At 41.7% G+C, this 25,079-nt stretch overlaps 1 protein-coding gene across 2 annotated transcripts in view; it reads left to right on the top strand.

Annotated features, from left to right (window-relative positions):
* ddx46 (DEAD (Asp-Glu-Ala-Asp) box polypeptide 46) overlaps positions 1 to 25,079 on the top strand; it is a 67,047-nt gene that overhangs the window by 41,109 nt on the left and 859 nt on the right. For both annotated transcript variants that reach the window (XM_078550938.1, XM_078550939.1), the window contains 10 exons: positions 4,323 to 4,405; positions 5,222 to 5,386; positions 9,723 to 9,885; positions 10,955 to 11,148; positions 11,254 to 11,391; positions 11,591 to 11,740; positions 11,946 to 12,119; positions 22,131 to 22,349; positions 23,507 to 23,651; positions 23,961 to 24,034. In XM_078550938.1, coding sequence (XP_078407064.1) covers positions 4,323 to 4,405; positions 5,222 to 5,386; positions 9,723 to 9,885; positions 10,955 to 11,148; positions 11,254 to 11,391; positions 11,591 to 11,740; positions 11,946 to 12,119; positions 22,131 to 22,349; positions 23,507 to 23,651; positions 23,961 to 24,034 — 1,505 coding nt within the window. The remainder of the gene's footprint in view (positions 1 to 4,322; positions 4,406 to 5,221; positions 5,387 to 9,722; positions 9,886 to 10,954; positions 11,149 to 11,253; positions 11,392 to 11,590; positions 11,741 to 11,945; positions 12,120 to 22,130; positions 22,350 to 23,506; positions 23,652 to 23,960; positions 24,035 to 25,079) is intronic.

Here is a 25,079-nt window from a genome sequence, read left to right as displayed (position 1 = left end):
CCGATTCATAAGACCATAAGAACCCCATAAGATTCCCATTGACTTCAGCTTTGCTTGGATTCCTTGGTGTCACACTTGGTCACATGTTGCCTTGATGTCAAGGGCACCTCACCTCTGGAGTTCAGCTCTTTTGCCCATGTTTGAACCAAGGCTGTAATGAGGTCAGGAGCTGAGTGGCCCTGGCTGAACCCAAACTGAGCGTCAGCAAGCAGGTTATTGCTAAGCAAGTGCCGCTTGATAGCACTGTTGATGACCCCTTCCATTACTTTACTGATGATGGAGAGTAGACTGAGGGGGCGGTAATTGGCCGGGTTGGATTTGTCCTGCTTTTTGTGTACAGAACATACCTGAGCAACTTTTCACGCTCTGGGTAGATGCCTAAGTTGTAGATGTATTGGAACAGCTTAACTGGGGGCATGGCTGGTTCTGGAGCACAAGTCTTCAGTACTATTGCCGAATGTTGTCAGGGCCCATATCCTCAGCAGTATCCAATGCCATCAGCTGTTTCTTGATATCACGAGGAGTGAATCGAATTGGCTGAAGACTGGCATCTGTGATGCTGGGGACCTCAGGAGGAGGCTGAGATGGATCATCCAGCCGGCACTTCTGGCTGCAGATTGTTGCAAATGCTTCAGCCTTGTCTTCTGCATTGATCCGCTGGGCTCCCCCATTGTTGAAGATGGGGATATTTGTGGAGCCTCCTCCTCCTACTAGTTGTTTAATTGTCCATCACCATTCACGACTGGATGTGGCAGAACTGCAGAGCTTAGATCTAATCCGTTGGCTGTGGGATTGCTTAGCTCTGTCCATCACATGCTGCTTGAGTTGATTGGCATGCAAGTAGTCCTGTGCTGCAGCTTCACCAGGTCGACACCTCATTTTTAGGGATGCCTGGTGTTGCTCCTGGCATACTCTCCTGCACTTTTCATTGAACCAGAGTTCAATGGTAGTGGTAGAGTGGGGGATAGAGGTCAGGTCAGAAGGTTACAGATTGTGTTCGAGTACAATTCTGCTGCTGCTGATGGCCCACAGCGCCTCATGGATGCCCGGCCTTGAGTTGCTAATCTGTTTGAAATCTATCCCATTTAGCACGGTGGTAGTGCCACACAACATGATAGAGGATACCCTCAATGCAAAGGCGGGACTTGTCTCCACAAGGACTGTGATTGGGTCACTCCTACTACTGTCAAGGATAGATGCATCTAGACAGGCATGTTGGTGAGGATGAGGTCAGGTAGGTTTTTCCCTCTTGTTGGTTCTCTCACCACTTGCTGCAATCCCAGTCTAGCAGATAAGTCCTTTAAGACTTGGCCAGCTCAGTCAGTAGTGGTGTTACCAAGTGACTCTTTGTTATGGACGTTGAAGTTCCCCACCTAGAGTACATTCTGTGCCCTTGCCACCCTTAATGCTTCCTCCAGTTGGTCAACATTAAGGAGTACTGATTCATCAGCTGCGAGGGGCGGGTCAGTAGGCGGTAATTAGTAGGAGATTTCCTTGCTCATGTTTGACCTGGTGAGACCTCGTAGGCTCCGGAGTCAATGTTGAGGACTCCCAGGGCAACACTCTCCTGAATGTATGCCATTGTGTCGCCACCTCTGGTGGGTCTGTCCTGCCAGTGGGACAGGACATTCCCAGAGATGGTGGTGGCGTCTGGGAAATTGTCTGTAAAGTATGATTTTGTGAATATGACTGTGTCAGGCTGTTGCTTGACTAATCTGCAGCTCTCCAATTTTAGCAGAAGCCCCTAGATGTTAGTAAGGAGGACTTTGCAGGGTTGACAGGGCTGGGTTTGCCATTGTCATTTCCGGTGTCTTAAGTTGATGCAGTGTGGTTCATCCGGTTTCATTCCTTTTAGACCTCTTAGCGGTTTGATACAACATTATTAGCAAATTATAGCAAATTTAAAACCAAAGTTGAGAGATTATTTGAGTAAACAGTGATGGCAGTTTGAATGAACTTTGGGTAGTGTGATGGAGGCAAAACTATTGGGTAGTTCAGTGTTCTGGAGGAAAGTGTAAGCTTTCCTAGATCGGTGAGCTGTTAAGGGTGAACAGACTTACTCATTTATATTTGTTATGCCCGAATTGGGGCATGCAGTTTTAAAGACCCACTGACTAATCAATAAAAAAGCAATCTTATAAACTTGCAGATAAAAACTTTTATTCGGAGTTATGTGTCATCTGGTTTCGTATTCCCCCATCAACCCAAGTGACTTTATATCTCCACCTGTGCCTCTCAGTATTTTAAGGAGCTGCAACGTATTTGCTTCAACCTTCCTTTCCACGACATATACAAGTTAATTGATTCTGCTGTCTTGCTTTGAAATACAAAGGTCATAATCATCCTTGCCATTTTGCTTTGAGCTTGTCCATTGCATTCAAGATGAGACAGGCCCCAAATTGTGGGCTATTTCATATGTGGCCTTGCCAGTGAACTATACCAAGGGCCGAATTCTCCCTCTGGCGAATGGGGGTGGGACTCGCTCGCCAACGCGTAAAATGACGCGCAGTGACGTCGGGTGGGCGTCCCAACCCAGCACCGCGTGTCATTTAGATTTTCGGTTGAGTCAGCTGCGCGCCTGCTGAACTGTCAAAGGCCTATTAAAAAGTAATTAAAACAGTTAAAGGAGCTGCCTGTCCAACCTTATGGTTGGCAGGCAGGCGAAGAGCCCAGGCGGCCTTCAGAAAAAACATAAAACCTCATCCACGGGTGGGATGAGGTTTCATGAGGGACTTAAAATTTGTGTTACATTTTTAATAAAAGTAATTGACACGTCCCAGTTCATGTGACTGTGTCACATGAAGGGACACGTCAGTAAAATTTTTCTCATCATTTATTATCTTTTTAAAAGTAATACTGATCTCCCTGAGGCAGCACTTTGCCTCAGGGAGATCTGTGCGCTCTTGCACGCGCGTATGCGAAAGAACGCACACCTGGCTCAGGGATCCCTCCCCCTCTCCCCGCCCGCACAGGGAGCGCTCAGCGCTTCTTGGCGCACGTCACGCTGGGCGGGCCTTAATTGGCCCGCTCACGTAAAATGGCGGAACATCCCTGACTGGGGATGCCGATCGGGAACTCGCCCGCTCTCGCGCAACCCCCCGACGGGGGGAAAATGCTGACCCAAGTTAAAATAACTTTAGCCAAAGTGAAATTACCTTTGGATACATTCTGATATTTGGTTAACTTTGTTGTTAGTTTTATATAGCAAGAAGCTTAGACTAAGCGGTCAATAATTTCCATTCAATCTATTTCCTTCTCCATCTTGCTGTGTAGTAAGATTGCACAAATTTACCAAGATTTAAGCTTTTTTCAGGAGCTACTTACAAAATGATTGTGCTTTAAAATAAAAATCAATTAAATCACATTGATACCAAAAAAATTGCTGTGGGTATATGTGGATTTAAAGGTAGTTCATTATAACTTCATTCTAGCACCTAATATGTTTTATATCAGACATGATTGCATGAGAAAGTGTACAGTTTAATATTAGACAAATACTGTATGATATTGAATATCACTTTACTAAACTGTCGACATTATTTGACCCATATGGAGAAAGTTTCCTCAAGAAATTTGATTTGGGCATGCAAGACTTAACCCATCAGAGGTAGGTCCATAATAAAGTTGTGCAGTAACCTGTTACTAAACTTGTGGCTCCTTGTGAATGTGTCATATTCTCTTCAGAATATAAACTCTACTGTTGGAACATTTTCAACTGTTTTTTCCACTCCATTTATAGAGTTTTAATTTTCTTGTGTTCAGATACTTAGAAAGTGTAAAATCGAGCGTATAGCAGCTCGTCACTACTTCACTGGTTAAGCCTCTAGAGGAAGAATGCTGTCACCTAGTATAAAATACACTGACTAATAGCTGTAGCAAAGTCCCTGTCTTCCACACATGCGGCGTAATCTCTAATATGTTCTTTTCCTAGGTGAATGCTGAGACTTGTCAGATAATGGCTGATGTGGCTCCATGCTTCATCTCAGTCTAAAATTGTATGATGGGTGTTTGTTTGGAGAGGGCTGTTTTGTGAATTTTGCAGGTTCTGCTTGCCTTGATGGTATGCAAGAGAAGATTTGGAAAACCTGGGCAACTGTTTTCACACAGTATTGTACCCAAAGTATAATCTGTATCTAAGAATGTAATATCTGTATCAAGACAAAGTATAAAACAGAATTATAGTCAAGAAAATATGGACCAAGTTACTGCTTAATTTGGATTTTTTTTTTTAGTTTAAGTATATAAAATCAATTGAAATTATTTAAGGATTACTGAATGTTTGCACAGAGCACTTATTAAAACTATATTCTTGCTTTTTTTAGGTCGTGTAACCAATTTTCGCAGAGTTACCTATGTTGTACTTGATGAAGCAGATAGAATGTTTGATATGGGTTTTGAGCCCCAGGTAAGCATTTTGAAGAAACGTTTTTCTCTGGAAATATTGTTTGATAATTTTGATTGTTGACGTGTCACTTATTTGGATATGTCTCTGCAATGAAAAAAATTCATAGAAAATAATACACCGCTTTGAAATAATTTTGCTCATGTACATGCTGAGAGATTTTCCTTTTTCAAGGGCAATCAAGGATTAATAAATACTGGCCATGCCTTCATCCCATGAATGAATTAAAAATAAAATTACGTGCAGAAACAGGCCATTTAGTTCAACTGGCCTGTGCCTCCTGTTTTAGATCCACATAGCCGCCTCCCACACTATTTCATCTGAACCTAATGGGTTATCTTTCTATCACTTTCTCCCTCATTCAGCTATGTAGATTCCCTTTAAGTCCAGCTATGCTGCTTGCCTCAACAGCTCCCTGATATAGTAAGCTCTACATTTTAACCATTCTCTGGGTAAACTGAATTCCTTATTGCTTATATAAAAGCAAAATACTGCAGATGCTGGAAATCTGAAATAAAATAGAAAATACTGGAAAAGCTCAGCAGATATGACAGCATCTGTGGAGAGAGAAACAGCGTTAATGTTTCAAGTCGCTGTGACTCTTCTTCAGAGCTCTGAAGAGGAGTCATACTGGGATGAAGAATGGCACCTGCAGCTCAGCAGTATTTTTCCAGCGAACCACTTTCTCTTAGTGATGCTGTTGACCTCATGAGATGGTTTGTGTGCAAACTTATTTCTGAACTACAATTTACCTCTGATATTTGTTACTGAAAATCAAAAAACTGTAAAGATTAACAGTTTCTATTTGTTTATTAATAGGTAATGCGAATAGTTGAAAACATTCGACCAGACCGACAAACCGTTATGTTTTCTGCTACGTTCCCCAGAGCAATGGAGGCCCTAGCACGACGAATACTAACAAAACCTATTGAAGTGCAAGTAGGCAGTAGGAGTGTCGTTTGCTCTGATGTTGAGCAACATGTGGTAGGTGTTGGTCAACAGTGCAACCCACTCAATATGATAAGCAATTTATTTCCACGGCTGAACGATTTTGCATTGCAAACTGGAACTCTACAACCTGGATAAGAAATGTTCATTTCTTATGGATGGTGCTATTATGGCCATTGCATTTAGTATTGGTATTTTAAATGTTGCTTCTTAGCCAAAGTAAAACATTTCTCTTTCTGTAATATTACGCATATAATGACTAGAAATATAAACTACCACCATTGCATTGGTGCATCCAAGTGAAGATAAGCCACTGTACCACTTCTAACAAAGTTGGAAAATCTTGATAATGAGCTGAACTGATATTGAGAAATGTGGATTGCAGAAGATCAAATAATAAACTGGGGTGAGAAAACCTGGCCAAGGTTTGACCACTGTCTTTACAATGACGTGAAATGGGAGGAAGTGATGCACAGCAGTATGACGGCCAGAACTGGATAGGAGTTTTTGTATTCTTTCATGGGATTTGAGTGTTGCTGGCTAGGCTAGCATTTGTTGTCCATGCCGAATTGCCCATGAGAAGGTGGTGGTGAGCTGCCACCTTGAACCATGCAATCCATCTGGTGCAGGTGCACCCATGGTGCTGTTAGGAAGGAAGTTCTAGGATTGACCCAGCGACAGTGAAGGAACAGTAATATAGTTCCAAGTCAGGATGGCGTGTGGCTTGTAAAGGAACTTGCAGATGGTAGTGTCCCCATGCATCTGCTGGCATTGTCCTTCTAAGTGGTAGAGGTCATGAGTTTGGAAGATGCTGTTCAAGGAGTCTTGGTGAGTTACTGCAGTGCATCTTGTAAACAATTCATGCCACTGTCACTGTGTGCCACTGATGGAGAGCGTGAATGTTTAAGGTATGGATGCTGTTCTAATCAAGAGGGCTGCTTTGTCCTGGATGGTGTCGAGCTTTTTGAGTATTGATGGAGCCACACTCATCAGGGGAAGTAGTCTCAGGCTTATTTGCTCACTACTAAGCAAAAGCATTCATAACAAAGTAAATAAATTGATAGCCCACATTGAAGTAAATGAATATAATCTGATAGCCATTACAGAGACATGGCTGCAGGATGACAAGGATTGACCCTGAATATTGAGGGGTACATGATATTCAAGAAGAATAGGAAGCTAGGTAAAGGTGGAGGGGTAGCAGCGTTGATCAAGGATGGCATTTGGTGCAATAGTTTGAGATGACCTTGGGTTCAGGAGATCAGGATGTAGAATCAGTTTGGGTGGAGATGAGGAATAGAGGAAAGAAGTCATTAGTGGGAATAATCTACAGGCCCATAGTAACGGTAACCATAATGTAGGACAAAATATACAAGAAGAAAAATTGGGTGCTTGTGATAAAGGGACAGAAATAATCATGGGTGATTTTAATCTACATATAAACTGGAAAAATCAGATTGTGAGTCGTAGCCTGGATCATAGAATGCTTTCGAGAGAGATTTTTTAGAGCAGCAGGCTATATTAGACTTGGTATTGTGTAATGTGACAGTATTAATTATTGACCTCAGAGTGAAGGCACCGAGGTAGCAACAGCCACAATATGATTGAATTTTACATCCAGTTTGAAAGGGAGAAGAGTGGATCTAAGACTAGTATTTTAAACTTAAATAAGGGCAACTATGTGGGCTTGAAAGTTGAGCTAGCTGGTGAACTGAGATAATAGGCTGGGGATAGATCAATAGAGAAGCAGTAGCAAACATTTAAGGGGATATTTCAGAATACTTAGAATAAATGTATTCCTACTATAAAGAAAACTCTTAAGAGGAGGACCCACCGTCCGTGGTTAACTAAAGAAGTTAAAGAAAGCATCAAACTTAAGGAAAAAGGATGTAACTGCGCAAAGATGAGTGACAGTCAGATGATTGGTCAGAATATAAAAAACAGCAGAGAATGACTAAAAGGTTAATCAGGAGAAAGAAATTACAGTGTGAGAGGAAGCCAGCTAGAAATGGGAGGGGAAGGATCTAGTTGTCGTTGTCCTTGTAGGTACCAACACGACATAGGTAGAACTAGGAAAGAGGTTTATTAGATTGATACCTGGAATGAGCGGGTTGTCTTAGGAAGAAAGGTTAGACAGGCTGGGCTTGTTTCCACTGGACTTTAGAAGGGTGAGGAGTGACTTAATTGAAGTATAAAAGACCCTGAACGGTATTGACAAGGTGAACGTAGAAAAGATGTTTCCTCTTGTGAGTGTCCAGAACTAGGGGGCACTGTTTTAAAATTAGGGGTTGCCTTTTAGGACTGAAATAAGGAGAATTTTTTTCTCTGAGGGTTGTATGACTTTTGAACTCTGCCTCTGAAGGCGGCGGAGGCAGGGTCATTGAATATTTTTAAGGCAGAGGTAAATGGATTCTTGTTAGGCAAGGGAATCAAAGGTTATCAGAGGTAAATGGGAATGTGGAAATCTAAAACACAAGCAAATCTGCCATGATCTTATTGAATGGCAGAGCAGGCTCGAAGGGCCGAATGGCCTACTTCTCCTATTTCATATGTTTATATGTACTTACAACATTCTGAAGGGGCATGATGAGGCAGAAACTGGGAGATTGTATCTGCTGGTCGGGGAATCTAAAACACGGGGCACTCATGATTGCACACGTGTTAAGTCCTGGAAAAGAAGTTTGTGAACATTTTTGGATGTTAGGGGAAGGGAAGGCAAAGTTGGGCAACAGTTTTCTGCTCCTGTTAATACCATGTGACATTACACCCATGTTCTTATTAAACCTCCAACTGTTCACAAGTAATGCCATGGGTGGCCCAGCACAGCCTCAGGATAAGGGCCCGATGATCCATTATTGAATATAAGGCTGAGATAGACAGATTTTTGGTGTTCCAGGGAATCAACAGACATGGGGAGCGGGCGGGGATGTGGAGTTGAAGCCCAATATCAGCCATGATCATATTGAATGGCAGAGCAGGCTCGATGGGCCATATGGTCTACTGATGTTCCTATTTCTTGTTTTCTTGTGTTTTTACATTCCTAATTTAAGATGTTTAGTACATACTGATTAAATTGTATAAGTTCACAAGTCTTTAAAAAACATAACATTTTCATAAAGTACAAAAGTGACTTTATGATTGCTCAAAAATTGATGTTTGTACAGTTTCCATGTTTTTAGATTTCAAAAAAAGCCCCCAGGCTGAAAATTCTTTAAGGGGAGAGATTTTTAAAATTGTTTTTTTTGACTAAAATAAAGAGACTAAACAGCTATCTGTCATAGAGATAGAAACCAACCTCACAGGTCTTAATTCAAAAATCACATTTCTATCCATCAGTAAAGAAATCTGAGCTGCTGTAACAGGTGTTCTCTATCTGTGAACAATTAATTAAAAAATAATAAATTTAAATGTCCTTACCTGAAATAAAACTCAGAATTCTGTCTCCAGTTTGTTTGTCTTTTGGAAATAAGAAGGAAACCCATATCCTCACAGGATGAGGAGATATGTCTTTTTACTTCAATTCATGCTGATGCACAAATTGAATACTGCAAGCTTCTGCAAATGGCACATGCACAGAATGCACCTCCACTGCAGTATAAGATGCTCTGTGCAACTTCTTTGAAGTAAAATTATACAACAGCATCTCAGGATTTTAAGACAAGCTGAGATCTTGAACTAAAATTAAAAAGCATAAAAGAAAATTCAGTGGATAAATTTAGTCATGTTACAGTGAAATATTTTTTTAAATTTTGTTTTGAAGTTTAGAAGTGACAGAGGCATGTATGAGAGTTTCAGCAACAGGGGGGCTAAGGTGAGGGGAAATGTGAAATGTTACAGAAGTTGGTCTTTGTGATGGAGAGTTTAGGAATTTAGAAGCATAACTCGGGGGTCACCGAGATTGTGAACAGCCTGAGACAGAGGGAGGTTGGTGGTGGGTGGGACTGGGGTGGAATTTATGGCAAGGGTACAGAGTTTGACGGGACCGAAGATGATGGCTTCAGTCCTCCCAATGGTTAGTTGGAATAAATTGAGTTGCATCCAAGACCAGATGTTGGGCAAGCAGTCTAATGAAACAGTATCAGTGGAAGGTGGAATGGTTGAGACAGGTGGTGGAAAGGTAGAACTGAGTGTCATCAGCATACATGTGGAACCTAACTGCATGTCTTCCGATGATGTTGTCATGGGCCAGAATGTATATGAGGATGAGGAGGCGGCCAAAGGCAAATCCTTGAGGGTAATCTCACTGTGCAGGACAATGGAGGAGGATCGTTTGGTCAATCTTGTCATTAACTGTAATTCGTAGTCCAAGAACATATATAATGAAAATAACTAAAATTATAATTCCACATTATTTTTGTTTTTATCCCCACAGATTGTCATAGAGGAGGAGAACAAGTTTTTGAAGTTGTTGGAACTCTTAGGTCATTACCAAGAAAATGGCTCTGTCATAGTGTTTGTGGACAAGCAAGAGCATGCTGATGGTTTATTGAAGGATCTGATGAGGGCAGCCTACCCCTGCATGTCATTACATGGAGGTACAGTGGAGAATACATATCCTTGGATGCATCTCATCCAGTCCCAGCGCCTTGTCAACTTTAAATACCGACAGTTTACCCAACACTCCCTCCTATCAATTTTGAACCCATCTAGTGACAAGAGTTTCCTCCTATATCACCGTGGCTTCGGTAGTGTCTGCTTCCTTGGTAAAGACGGATGCAAAGCATTCATTTAACACCTTAGCCATGCACCTTGTCTCCTGGGCAGAATTTTGCCCTCATTGGGCGGGGGCGAGGGGGAGCGGTTGGGAAACCAACTGCTGCCCACAGTCGGGCCGCGACCACGATTTCACGCTGGCGGACCAATTAAGGAGGGCAAGTGTGCAAATGCGCACAATGAAAGCTCCCTGAGGCACAGAGCTTCCTCAGGAAGTTGAAGATTTAAAAATGAAAAATAAAGACTTTTTAAATGTTTTAAAAAACTTGTCCCCTCATGTAAGTCTGTCATATGAGCAGGGATATGTTATTAATGAAACGTTAAAATTTTTATTTAATTTCTAATTGCTGTTGGAAACCTCATCCCACCCGTAGATGTGGTTTCCTAAAAAATCCAAAGGCCTTTTCGCCTGCCTGCCAACCGTAAGATTGGACAGGCAGCGAAAATGTTCTTTTAATTGGCACTTTAATGGCCTGAATAGGCCTGTTAATTGTCAGCGGGCAATCGATCGAAGTATTGCTCGTCATTTCACACTCGTTCAGGTTGGGCATGCGCCCGCCCGACGAGTGAAAAATTCTGGCCCATGTGTAAATCCCATTTTTGGTCCCTAGTCAGCCATACTCTTTTTACCAGCCTTTTACTACTTATGTGCCAATAGAAGACTTTGGGATTCCCCCTTTACGTTGGCTGCCAGTCTTTTCTCATAATTCCTCTTTGCTTCTCTTATTTGCTTCTTCACCTCCCCTTTGCTTCTTCACCTCCCCTCCGAACCCTCTGTATCCCGCTTGGTTCTCAGTTGTATTTTTTACCTGACACCTGTCTTAAGGACACTTTTTCTTAATTGCTATCTCTTATTTCTGACAGCAGAAATTTTAAATTATTTTGTTGCAGGCATTGATCAATATGACCGCGACAGTATAATCAATGATTTTAAGACAGGAGTGTGCCGATTGCTTGTGGCAACATCAGTAGCAGCACGAGGACTGGATGTCAAACAGCTGATTCTTGTTATCAACTACAGTTGTCCCAACCACTATGAAGATTATGTACATCGAGTAGGACGTACTGGAAGAGCTGGTAACAAAGTGAGTAATGCACAGAAAATGATCTTGGATCATTGATGAAGTACTCTGTATTAGATTTGATTAAATACAGTTGCAATTTGTCAGTAGCCGTCTGTTGTTTTGTAGGGTTATGCCTATACTTTCATTACTGAAGATCAAGTCCGTTATGCAGGGGATATAATTAAGGCCTTAGAATTATCAGGAAATGCTGTTCCACTCGAGCTGGAAAAATTGTGGGATGACTTCAAAGAACAACAAAAAGCAGTAAGTAGTAGTTGTGATTGAGTTGCATGATTGGGTCCAAGCATTGTCCTTTTGCCTATTATATGAAAATGTAAATATTTGAATATTAATACTCTTGCAATATGGAAATGCTGTTTGAATTTAACCTAATTTTAGAATTATGTAATAAGGAATAACCACATTAATTTTGTTAACCATTTATTTTCTTTGTGCTTCTAAGGAAGGAAAAACTATTAAGAAGTCTAGCGGCTTCTCTGGGAAAGGCTTTAAGTTTGATGAGACAGAACAAGTTCTAGCAAATGAAAGAAAGAAACTACAGAAAGCTGCTCTGGGTCTCCAGGATTCTGATGATGAGGACACTGCAGTTGATGTAAGTATTGCCGATAGTATGAGCTGAGCATAGGGTTTCGGGATTTGGGACAAAGGCTGTCATGCACATATCTGTTAAGTTACCTTGGTATCATATTTGAATTTTGTCATTACTGATGATTTATAGCAGCGAATACATCTGAATTACTTGTTGATCTCATGACTTTATTATGCTGTAATTTGCTGTAACATTTGATTTTTTTCAGATTGATGAACAGATTGAGAGCATGTTTAATTCCAAGAAGCGCGTGAAGGACATGGCAATGCCAGGAGCTGCTAATGTTCCAGTGCCATCTGCTGGTAATGCAGAGAAACTAGAGATTGCTAAGAGGTTGGCATTGAAGATCAACGCTCAGAAGAATCTTGGTGCAGAAGCTCAGGTAATAGATGTCTAATGTGAACCAGTGGAATGTTAACTAGTTTGAAGCTAATGTGATTCAGCATAACTTTGTGAGTTTACTTAATGCACATATAGTTATTTTATCTAAAATGAATTGGGATGGGAAATTATTATCTAAGTATAAAACAAAAACTACATCCAGCGATAGAAATGTTTGTAATTAAGTTTGCCAGATGAGAGAAGGGAATGCATTGATAGGATTGTTTCCAGGGTGGGAATCCTGACTCTGATCGAACATTTCCTTCAGCACCGCATAAAATCTAACCCTGCAGGTTTTGCTCACCTGTCCCACCCCCCTTAAACAGCATATATTTCACCATATTTTTACTTCTCTTTAGTTCTCAAGAAGGGTCATACAGACTCGAAACATTAACTCTGCCTTTCTCTCCACAGATGTTGTCAGACCTGCTGAGTTTTTCCAGCACTTTTTGTTTTTATTTCAGATTTCCAGCATCCGCAGTATTTGCCTTTATCTTAGTGTTTAATTGACTGCCACTTCTCTTCCAGGAATACCTACCTTGAAGAGGCACTGCTCTTCTCTCTGACAGGATTTCCACTTGTCTCTTTTGCCCTGTTCACTTTCATTGCTTTCCCTCCTGGTGCTTAACAAGGTGTTTACTAAAACTCGCTTTCACAGCCATATTTCCTTCCTCAGTGACTGTCTCCGTCTCCGACTTACTCCACCTGGATTCCAACTGAAGTTCCATCCCTCATGTTTCGAATCCACCCAGGATTACAGGTATCTCCAGGACATACAACACTCCTCGGACTGCTGTTCTCACCACATCCTGAGATCCACGCTCAGTGCCATGCGCCGCCATATGAACGTACTCGACCTCTCCCTCCATCAGCACCGACTCACCCTATCTCAAAGCTGTCTTTTCCCCCAGTTTCATTTTATTCTTCGTCTCATCCGAAGCTTTAACAAGAAACTTCGCCTCTTTCTTTCAGATGCTAAGGAAAGTAAGCTCCAACAACTCATTGATACCAACGCCTACCCAGGACCCTCCACTTTTCCCGTCCTTCTGACCCCATCCCTTCTTCTAATCCCTGCCGTGTTTTCACCATATCCCCTGACCTTCCCCTCTCTGATGCTGAATGTTCAGTACTCAGCAAAGGACTCAGTTTCATAGCCTTTCGCCCTCACCTCAATGAATTCTGGGCTCGGCACGATGCTGAACTCTTCTTCCGCCACCTTCGCCTCAATGCTGACTTCTTTGGGCAGGAGTCCTCCCTCCCTTCAACGGATCCTTTCACCCACCTCCAATATTCTCCCTGCACCCGGACCCCTCCCTCTGGCCTCTTACTTGCCCTTGATCTTTTCATTGCTAACTGTCGGCATGACATCGGCCGTCTCAATTTCTCTGCTCCTCTCATCCACTCTAACCTCTCTCCTTCTGAACTTGCTGCACTCCGTTCTCTCAGGCCCAACCCTGACTTTGTTAGCAAACCTGCCGACAAGGGTGGTGCTGTTGTTGTCTGGCGTACTGACCTCTACCTCACAAAGGCTGAGCGCCAACTCGCAGACACTTCCTCCTACCTCCCCCTGGACCATGACCTCACCACCGAACATCAAGCTATTGTTTCCAGGACTGTCACTAACCTCAACTCATCTCTGGAGATCTTCCCTCCACAGCTTCCAACCTCATAGTCTCCCAACCTCGGACAGCCCACTTCTACCTCCTCCCCAAAATCCACAAACAGGACTGCCCTGGTAGACTGATCGTGTCAGCCTGTTCCTGCCCCACGGAACTCATTTCTTCCTATCTTGACTCTGTTCTCTCTCCCCTTGTCCAGTCTCTTCCCACCTACATCCGCGATTCCTCTGATGCCCTACATCATATCAAAAATTTCCAGTTCCTTGGCCCCATCCGCCTCCTTTGCACCATGGACGTCCAATCCCTCTACACCTCCATCCCCCACCAGGATGGCCTGAGGGCTCTCTGCTTCTACCTTGAACAGAGGCCCGAATAATTCCCATCCACCACCACTCTCCTCCATCTGGCTGAACTTGTCCTCTCACTAAACAATTTCTCCTTAAACTCGTCTCACTTCCTCCAAATAAAAGGTGTGGCTGTGGGTACCTGCATGAGCCCCAGTTATGCCAGTTTCTTTATTGGGTATGTGGAACATTCCGTGTTCCAGCCTTACTCAGGCCCCCTCCTACAACCCTTTCTCCAGTACATCGACGACTGTTTCAGTGCCGCTTCGTGCCCTCATCTGGACCAGGAAAAATTTATTACTTTTGCTTCCAATTTCCACCCCTCCATCACTTTCACATGGTCCATCACTGACACTCCCCTTCCCTTCCTTGATCTCTCAGTCTCAATTTCTGGTGATAGACTTTCCACCAATATTCATTACAAGCCCACCGACACCCACAGCTACCTCGACTACAGCTCCTCACACCCTGCTTCCTGTAAGGACTCCATCCCATTCTCTCAGTTCCTTCGTCTCCGTTTCATTTGTTCCGATGATGCCACTTTCCAAAACAGTGTTTCTGACATGTCTTCCTTAACCGAGGTTTCTCACCCACAGTGGTTGACAGGGCCCTCAACCATGTCTGACCCATCTCCCACGCCTCTGCCCTCACACCTTCCTCTCCCTCCCAGAACCATGATAGGGTCCCCCTTGTCCTCACTTTTCACCCCACCAGCCTCCGCATTCAAAGGATCATCCTCCACCACTTCTGCCAACTCCAGCATGATGCCACTACCAAACACATCTTCGCTTCACCACCACCCCCCCTCCTTCCGTCGGCGTTCCGTAGGGACCGTTACCTCCGGGACACCCTGGTCCACTCCTCCACCACTCCCAGCACCTCAACCCTCTCCCATGGCACCTACCCATGCAGCGCTTCACTTGTACTTCCCTCAATTTGGTCTACTGCATTCGCTGCTCCCAATGCTGTCTCCTCTACATTGGAGAGACCAAACACAGACTGGATGGCCGCTTTGTGGAACACCTTCGGTCTGTCCGCATGCATGACCCAGACCTTCCTGTCGCTTGCCATTTCAACACCGCCCTGCTCTCATGCCCACATGTCCACCCTTGGCCTGCTGCAATGTTCCAGTGAAGCTCAACGCAAACTGGAGAAACAGCACCTCATCTTCTGATTAGGCACTTTACAGCCTTCCAGACTTAACAGTGGGCTGAATTTTGCCGTCGGCGAATAGAGGTCGGGGCCCCCGACGTCATCCCGCCCCATTTAAATTTTCAGGAAGGAGGGCCCGCAGCAAAATCAGCTGCGGGCCCGCCAACCTGTCAATGGCCAATTGAGGCCATTGACAGGATCATTGAAACAATTAAAGGACCTGCCCAACCAAACTTAAGGTTGGTGGGCAGGCCAGGAGCCCTGGCGGGCTTCAGAAAAAACATGAAACCTCATCCACCAGCAGGATGAGGTTTCATGTAGGGATTTAACAAGTTTAATAAAGTTTTAGTGTAATTTATGAACATGGTGGATATGGTAAGGATTTTTTTTTTTCTATTTTTAACGTTTTTAAAACTGTCAGCAATCTCCCTAAGGCAGCACTTAGCTTCAGGGAGATGTGCGCATGCACAAAAGAGCACACTCTTGCTTTTGGGGAATCGCCCCCCGCCTGCACAGGAACCGGCAGGCCTTAATTGGCCCGCCCACATAAAATGGCGGCGGGGCCCGCTTCTCCGGCGGGGATCAGCTCCCTGCCCGCAGTAGATTGGGTCGGGCCCACCCGCCCGGCAGGCAGAAAATTCTGCCCATTGAGCTCAACAACTTCAGACCATGTACTCTTTCCTCCATCCTCGCCCCTTTTTGATCCCCTTTTTTCAAATATTTATTTTTAAATTTTTTTATATATATATATATATTTTCCCCACCTATTTTTATTATTATTATTCTTAAAGTTTATTTCCATTTTTATTAATTGCTTTATTCATTGCTTTATCCCCATCTTTTAGCCTATTTTGATCTTTCTTCCCACACCATCCCCTTCCGCCACTCGGGTTATCTGTCACTTGCTCATTCTGCTTTCTACTCTTAATGTCACCATTAGCACCTCCTTTAACCAGTATCAATCACCACCATCAACACCGCTTCGACCTTTTGTTTGTGACATCTTTTGCAATCTCTCCTTTGCCTCCACCTATCACTGGCCACCTATCCAGCTTCACCTGCCCCACCCCCCTTAAACAGTATATATTTCACCATATTTTTACCTCTCTTTGGTTCTGAAGAGTCATACGGACTCAAAACGTTAACTCTATCTTTCTCTCCACAGATGCTGTCAGGCCTGCTGAGTTTTTCCAGCACTTTTTGTTTTTGTTTCAGATTTCCGGCATCCGCAATATTTTGCCTTTATTTTGCTCAAGAAGTGTTCTGTCTTCACATGATCAATCTGTCTGAATGTATCCAGTCCTAGAGAGAATAGGACTTAGTCCCTCAGATTGCTTTTTGACAATGTAGTTTATTTATTAAATTAAATAAACTAGTCCTATAATTCTACTCAGTTGGTTATCCAAGCATTTGAGTTGTCAATAACTAAAGGCAGTTAATTGTCTTTTTAAATGCTTAGTATTGGCGTAACATCTCACATAAATATAGACTGAAGGTATAAACAGCAATATTTTTTTCAAGCTTGGTAACTTATTTTTTTCTCTCCAGCCAGTATTGCCCTGGAGCTGAGCACTTGTAAGTGATAGGCGATAGGCATTGGTCTAGGTGACACCCTTCTCGCATGTTTGTTCCAATTTCTATGACCTGTTCCCTTTCTCCAGTTAATTTTTGTTGCAGCATGTTTGCCACTTCATTTTTATAATGTGGCAAATTGATTATTTGATCTTAAGTAAATTTTATCTCTTAATGAAATTGCTATTTTTGGTAGTATTACCATGCAAGTAAGAGAGTGTTTTTCATATTATTCAGCAACTTTTACCTTCAGGTGTGATTTCTGACTGTAATAAAATAAAACTACATTGGCACTGTCACAAAAATGTGCATAAACAAATTAGCAACTAGGTTTTGAAGACAGTTCTGTGTTTCTTTTGGAGACTACATATCTATGAAGGAAAATTTTACATTTCCCTCTCTAGAAATAGCATCACTGAAATGCTATTATACCCTACTTTATGATAAACTCAGAGTTGAGCAGATTTTTAATATGAAATATTAGCTAATAACTTGTAAAATTTGACTGCATGTGTCATAAAATTGAAGTTTGGAACTTGGTACAAAACCAAATTATACAAAAGAATAATTGTAAAATTAGTTTTAATGGTTCTTCATAGACTAAGCTATTTTATGTGGATTAACAGCTAATTTAATATTTCTGGGATGTCAGATAGATACTGGAATTAGAATCTGAGTGAAACTCAGTGGATGAGGTTTGTTGTGTAAAAGAGTTTCCACTGTAGTTTTATTTAATTTTGCTCAGTTGCTAGCTGTGAACCAGAGGTCAGAATCTTAAATCAATTAGCATATGTGATTGCTGGCAGAACTTCATACACAGTTTCAAGTAAACAAAGGTACTTAGCAACAGCTGCAAGTACTTATTACTAAAGAACAAGGCTGCCCACTGATGGATCAGTTGGTATTGGTTGCATGCAACTGAGCCACTTGGATCAGAAGATTCCAAGTTTAGTTCCTAATTTGTGCTGAGTTAGCTGATCCCAACTGGGATGGCAGTGCACTTTGCCTCAATGTTCTTCATATAGGTGGAGCAAAATCTGCCTTGCTTCTTGCTTTTGATCATTTCAGAAATTCTAGGTAGAGAATGCACTACAAGACATCATTGGGCTCTGCTGTAACACATCTCAAAATTGAATAGACTGGCAATTCAAATGTGAAGACTGGGCACTTTGGTGAGATACCAAAAGTTATCAGTAAAGCCGTACTCCAGTAGGGTCAACATCTACAGGAGACAAATGAAAGAAAATTGTCAATGAATAAAATTCTGTATGAATAGTATAATATCTTAATGGGACTGAGTGGGTTAGATTTTTATTTTCACAGTCTGAGCAATAATCTAGCAGGGTGGATCACCCACCTTCTATAAAACCCAGCTGATTTCCATTCCTTTGATTTTAATGGATATAAATGCAGCAGCTTGTATAATGAGCAATTGATCCATACTACTAGATTACTGCTTAGGTGTGAACATGAATATCTACCCAAACATGTTTGTGTGCTCAGTGTTGTGCTGAATGATTAGATATTCTGTTTTGTATTGTGGTGCAGCTATGTCAGTCCACACTGTTAATGGGAATGTCTGCTTCCAGGGCATACTTCTATTTTCTATTCATTTCTTGTCCTATTAATGCTACACCAACTGCATAAGGAAAAAATGGGCAGTAAACATTTGCTCACCACTGAGAGACTTGTGTGTCAGAGAATCAACAGCCATCCTTTCATAAAAAGTAAGCCACCAAATGATGTGGGATTATGTAACTCACTGTTTATTTACTTCGTTTTTCAGTAAATCACTACCAACACGATTAAAATTTAAAAGCAAGTATTGAATATATTTATACTCATTTCATCACCAGGCATTTAGAGTATATCAGGCCTAATAATCTACAGTGAAAACAGCAGATAGTACAACATGCTTTTAGTGCAGCTCACTTTTAGATTTTTTTACACCTTTATGTTGTGCAATTTACTATCCTGAGAAAGGTGACTATTAGGGCACTCCTTTCAACCCTCAGTTTCTGATTGAGGATTTTTCCTACTTGCTGTTTCTGGTGCTAAGTGGAGTTCTTTGTTTCTGGTGTCTCAAATCCTACTTTTCCACAAACTTGTCATTACTTACTAGAATTCAGAGGTGTCTTAATTGTCAATTTATGCAACAAAAGTGTGTGGATTTTGCAACATATTACCAAATGGTCAACACAAGTAACAACACTTGTTTAAGACAAGTATGGAGAATGGCACATTGAGCTATATATTTGCATTACCCCTTGAGGAGAAAAGGAGCAGAAAACTGAAGAGAGTGCTCCACTCAGTAACAGAACAGGAAACAGAGGCCTGGAAGAGTCAGCCAAGCAATACCTAAACAGTCCACAGTAATTAGTAGAAGGGGTAGACACAGGTTCTGGAAGCAAAAACGGTGAGTTCATGACTAGACAAAGGAGCAGGATTAGGAAAGCTTAGAGGGTTGTGGGACTGGAGGAAATTATAAAGATAGGGGGGGGGGCAAGGCCATGGAGGGATTTGAAAACAAGGATGAGAATTTTAAAATCAAGATGTTGCTTGCCAGGGAGCCAATGTAGGTCAGCGAGCACAGAGGTGATAGAACAGTACTTGGGTGAGAGTTAAGACACAAGCACTGGAGTTTTGGATGACCTCAAGTTGACAGAGGGTCAACCACTTGCTTGTGAGTCTGGAGTCCCAAATAGGCCAGACCGGGTAAGGATGGCAGATTTTCTTCCCTTAAGGACATTAGAGAATCAGATGAGTTTTTACAACAATCTGGTACTTTTATGGTTACCATTTCTGGTACTTGCCTTTTATTCAATTAACTGAATTCAAACCCTCCAGCAACCATTGTAGGGTTTGAACTCCTATCTCTGGATCATTAGTGCAGGCCTCTGGATTATGAGTCTGATAAAATAATCACAATGCTAATGTATCCAAAGAATGATCAAATTTGCATGTATATAGTGCCTTCAGGACCTCCGAATAATCTAAAGCACTCCACAGTCAATGAAACACTTTTGAAATGTTGTCATTGATGTAATGACCACTGATGTAACATAAAGGAAACACAGAAGCCTGTTTGCGCACATCAAGGTACCAGAAAGATGTTAATGGCCAGATAATCTGCTTTTATAATTTTGATTGAGGAACAAGCACTTCTTTGAACAGTGTCATGGAATCTCTTGCATCTATCTCAAGGTCATCACCTCTGAAAATGTAGTACTACCTCAGCATTATACTGAAGAATCAAAATTCATTAATACACTCAAGTTTCTTGGAGTAGTGCTGGTTCCCATGACTATGACTTGGGGGAGAGCGCTACCGTTGAACCAAGGGTGAGACCTTAAAATTTTCTTTGCATTGGGTCAATACTATGGAGGTCAATTGCTTAAGACAGAAATCTGCCAATCTCTCTCTTTAGTCCATTCAGAATTTTAGTCGATAACTATAATAGTCTTATTATTCCTAGTTTAAGACTTTATTTCTTAGCTGCCAAATTGCCACCTATAAAATGTATTTATTCTCTATTACGACAAATGTGTTAAAGTTTTTTAAAAAGTACAGATGATGAACATGCTCCAGACCAAGATTACAGCTAAATTTGAATTTCTGGTTAATCATTCACTTAGTGGATTGCATGGTGTAAATAATGGTTCAGCTATATGTTGCATAGTGTATTGATGCTTATGCAAACTGCCATGAACGGAATGATTCCCCATGTTGTAAGTTTCCATTGTGTTTTAGAACTGATGAAGATACTTGAGTGGAATTCAGACCTATTTTTGCAGGAAAGGCAAGGAAATCAGATCCTTTGTTATACTAAGACCTTCTCTCCATCATAAGGTTAGAAGTGGGGATGTTCACTGATGATTGCACAATGTTCACCATTTGCGACTTCTCCGACACTGAAGCAGTCCGTGCCCCTATGCAGCAAGACCTGAACAACATTCAGGCTTGGGCTGATAAGTGACAAGTAACATTCCACCGCATAAGTGCCAGGCAACAACCATCTCCAACAAAAGAGAAAATACAACCATCTCCTTGCCAATCAGTGACATTTGCCATTGCTGAATCCCACACTTGATATCCTGGGGGTTACCATTGACCAGAAACTGAACTGAACCATATAAATATTGCGGCTACAAGAGCAGGTCAGTGGCTGGGAATTCTGCAGCGAGTAACTCACCTGATTCCCCAAAGTTTGTCTACCATCTGCAAGGCACAAGTGCGATGGAATACTCTTTCCACTTGCCTGGATGAGTGCAGCTCCAACAACACTCAAGAAGCTTAACACTATCCAGGACAAAGTAGCCCGCTTGATTGGCACCCCATCCATCACCTTCAACATTCACACCCTCCATGACCTATGGACAGTGGCAGCAGTGTGTACCATCGACAAGATGCACTGCAGAGCAACTCACCAAGGCTCCTTTGACAGCACCTTCTAAACCTGTGACCTCTGCTACCTTGAAGAGCAAAGGCAGCAGATGCATGGGAGCACCACTACATGCAAGTTCCCCTCCAAGCCACATACTATCCTGATTTGAAACTATAACCCCGTTTATTCACTGTTGCTGAGTCAAAATCCTGGAACAGCTTCCTAACAGCCCTGTGAGTGTACCTACACCACATGGACTGCAGCGGTTCAATAAGGCAGCTCACCACCACCTTCTCAAGGGCAAGTAGGGATGGGTAATAAATGCTGGCCTAGCCAGAATGCCCACATCTCCAAGCAGCATTGACAAGTGTCCTGAGTACAAGTCACCTGTTCACCCTCGCAAGTAGGGTGTAGAGAAGGGCAAGAAAATATTCCGTTCTCATGTTGACACCACATTATTTAAATTGTATAGTCTTCTCTTCTCTTCCTTCAGTCCCTCTGTCCCAAAAGAAATCTTGAGAAATTGCAACAGGATTCCATTTCTTTTTTAAGATACTGCCTTGTTTTCTGGCTCTTGAGTTAACAACCATTTCTGGCTAAGAGCATAGAAGACTGAGAAGCAAGATCTTCAAGGTTGAGCATCTTAAGTGTTGTTTCTGAACAGAATTAAGCAGTATTGAAGACTGGCCCATAGTAACTTCATTTTTGTTTTCCCCTCATTACGTGAGTGAGAGCATGGTTTTACTTAACATTTCCTCAAAGTGGCACAGCTGAGGCTTGCAATGTGGACGATCATGGTGTGTGAACTTGTACAGCCACTTCACTTGGGTGTACATGTGTTGTGTACATGTACATGTGAATTTGCAGCATTCCCAATAACATGCTGCAATTTTTTTTTTCTGTATTGGTTAATTACATTTAATTTTTCCCCTTAAATTCAGGATGTGATGCAGCAGGCTACAAATGCTATTATGAGAGGCCGCACTCTCCAAGCCCCGACTGTGTCTGCTAAAACAATTGCAGAGCAGAAGGCAGAGAAGATCAACGCCAAACTCAACTATGTGCCAGCAGAGAAGCAAGATGATGAGAAACCAGAAAATGCACAAACAGAATCTTTCAAAAGATATGAGGAAGAGCTCGAGATCAATGATTTCCCACAGGTGAGAGTATCTTCTGGGTGGACTTTAAAGTTGCAAATTAACTGGACTCCTTAACAACTTGAAGTTTGATGCTTTACTTGCTTCAGTTCATCCACTTTACAGCAGTTCTTTGCATCTTCACATGGTCACTTAAAACCATGAAAATTATTGTTTTGGTGTGATTAATTAGATGACAATCAACCAGTAATACAAAATCCACATAAATCCTCCATATAAAGCTTCATGACTATATACACAACCACCTTGACAGTAGCATTTCCTGAGAGCTCTCGACTCCAGTGGTCTCAATCACCAACAACTTGTATTCGTCAGCACCCATATTCCCCACACTATTTCAGTCTCACTTTCTTCTGCATCCACTGCTGGAAAAACCTCTTCAAGTCACTTACAACTGCATTCTTGTCTTTGGTTCTCTATTTGCCATGGCGCACTTATAACTATTAAAATGCTCAAGGACTCTCTCACCTCCACCTTTGAAGCCTTTTTTTCCCCAGTAAAAATTTCAATGTTTCCAAATCCCCCTTATTTCACCCAGTTCGACCATATGCTCCCTGAAGTTCAAGAGATGCAACAAGGAGTGTACCTGGTGCATTCTAAGCTAACTGAATGGGATCACCCTTTTTCTGATAGTTCTAATAGTTATTTTGGAAACAGATTTGGGCTACTACCTATACACTATATATTTAGATTTGTGCTGAGTTTATATCTGCTATCATTAATGTGACATAAAATTTATCTTGGACTGCGATTATAAGATAACTGGTGTTAATATAATGTAAAAATGTTTGGCCTAATATCCCCTTATGTGTCTGTGTCAAATTTTGTTTGATAAAGATTGCAAAGCACCTTGGGAAATTTTGTTAAAGGCACTTAATAAATTCAAGTTGTGCGAAAAGTGGGGAAAAAAACATGCCGATTAAACATGGTGTTCAAGATAGGACAGAGGAAAATTAGATAAACACTTGATGCTTTAATAAATGATTTTAACTGTGCCCTTGGGAGTATGCCAATAGGATATCAAAAGCCTTATTGGTCTGAAGCCTAGGTATAGTAGAATTTAAAAACCAAGAATCTTTGCATAATGTAAACAATATCAGCATGCACAGGCTGTCTGTAAGTATCTGCCATGCCTTCATTTTTCACTTAACATTTTATAGACGGCCAGGTGGAAGGTAACCTCCAAGGAAGCCCTGCAGAGGATTAGTGAATATTCAGAAGCTGCCATCACTATTAGAGGCACTTACTTTCCTCCAGGGAAAGAACCCAAAGAAGGCGAGCGGAAAATCTACCTTGCTATAGAAAGTAAGCATTGATGAATGTATTTGAAGTGTGACTTGATAAAATGTTGTTTTAGGCATCAAGCCCAAAAACTGCAGCAATTGCTGACTTGTTTAAAAAGTGGAATTTGTGCACAATATGCACAACTGCCTCTTGATGCTTCATTAAAGCCTTATTTACACATTTTATATTTACATTCTAGAATTCAATGGTAATGTGCCATTAAGAAGTAGACTGCATACTTCAATATTGACTTCTTTGCTGTTGAATTTTATAAACTGTTGTATTGATATGCTTTCATTCTTTGTAACGTATTTTCCTGCCATTTAACAGGTGCTAGTGAACTGGCTGTTCAGAAAGCTAAAGCTGAGATTACAAGACTTATTAAAGAAGAACTTATTAGACTGGTAAGCAGCTTCATTCTTTGAAACCCATCCCCTCCACCCAGTATTGACAAAAATCACTTTCAGTAAAATAATCTTTTGAGTGAGTTAAAAAGTCTGTTTCCAAACCCTATCCTTTTTTTATACACAATAAACATTGACTGAATTAATATCACGTTTCACTTTTATTGATTGTAACTGTTTACTAGGGAAAAATTCAGTATTTTGTGATCAAAGGGACAGAGAAATACACAACATGGAAACAGCCTGTTTTAACCAATCAGGCTGTGTCAGTCTTTATCCTCCACATAAGCAAATACGTACTTCTAATCACATTTACCCATCCTTTGTCATACCCTTTAAACCCTTTTTCCTTCATCCAGCTATCCAACTTAATCTTAAATCTTGGCCTACTTTGCCATCACAGCCACTAATCCTGAAAGTGAATTCCACAGCCTCACAACTCTGTGTAAAGAAGTTTCTCCTGTCCTCTGTTCTAAATCTCTTGCATTGAATCTTTCATCCATGGCCTCTTGTTCTTAACCCCTCAACTATTGCTAACAGTTCACTTCTATCTATCCTGTCCCACCCTCTCATAAATTTAAACATTTTTATCAACACCTCTGTCTATCTTTTCATTTTGGGTTAAGGGAAGCGATTAATAATTTACTGGTACTTAACTGCTGGACTCCTTGGGCCCAAAATTTCTGCACTGCCACCAAAGCCGTGGTGGGACAAGAATTGCATCTGTTGACTGCCCAGGCTCTTGAGAGGCCCCTGCAGGGTTGACAGAAGAAAACCCAATTGTTCTAATAAGGAGAGCCTTGAGGGTATTAATGAACTAAAGATATGGAGGAAAAATTCCTTTCTCAGAAATCAAAGGGAATTTAGTTGATCCCTCTGGCACCAATTACCTTTGCTCCTTTGCATTTTTGGAGCCTTTATGAGGAATCGGCACCTCTCAGAGAGCATAGTCTCCACTGGACTTAACAAGGGTGAGCTGCATGGAACCCCTGCCTCTGAATATTCACTTGGTGGGGCGGGGAAGCACCTCTTGGATCAGGATTTT

Source organism: Cetorhinus maximus, chromosome 10 (genome assembly GCF_964194155.1).
Source record: "Cetorhinus maximus chromosome 10, sCetMax3.hap1.1, whole genome shotgun sequence".
Classification (NCBI taxonomy): domain Eukaryota; kingdom Metazoa; phylum Chordata; class Chondrichthyes; order Lamniformes; family Cetorhinidae; genus Cetorhinus; species Cetorhinus maximus.
Note: the sequence above shows the minus strand (reverse complement) of the source record. Positions and strands in the feature narration are given on the sequence as shown.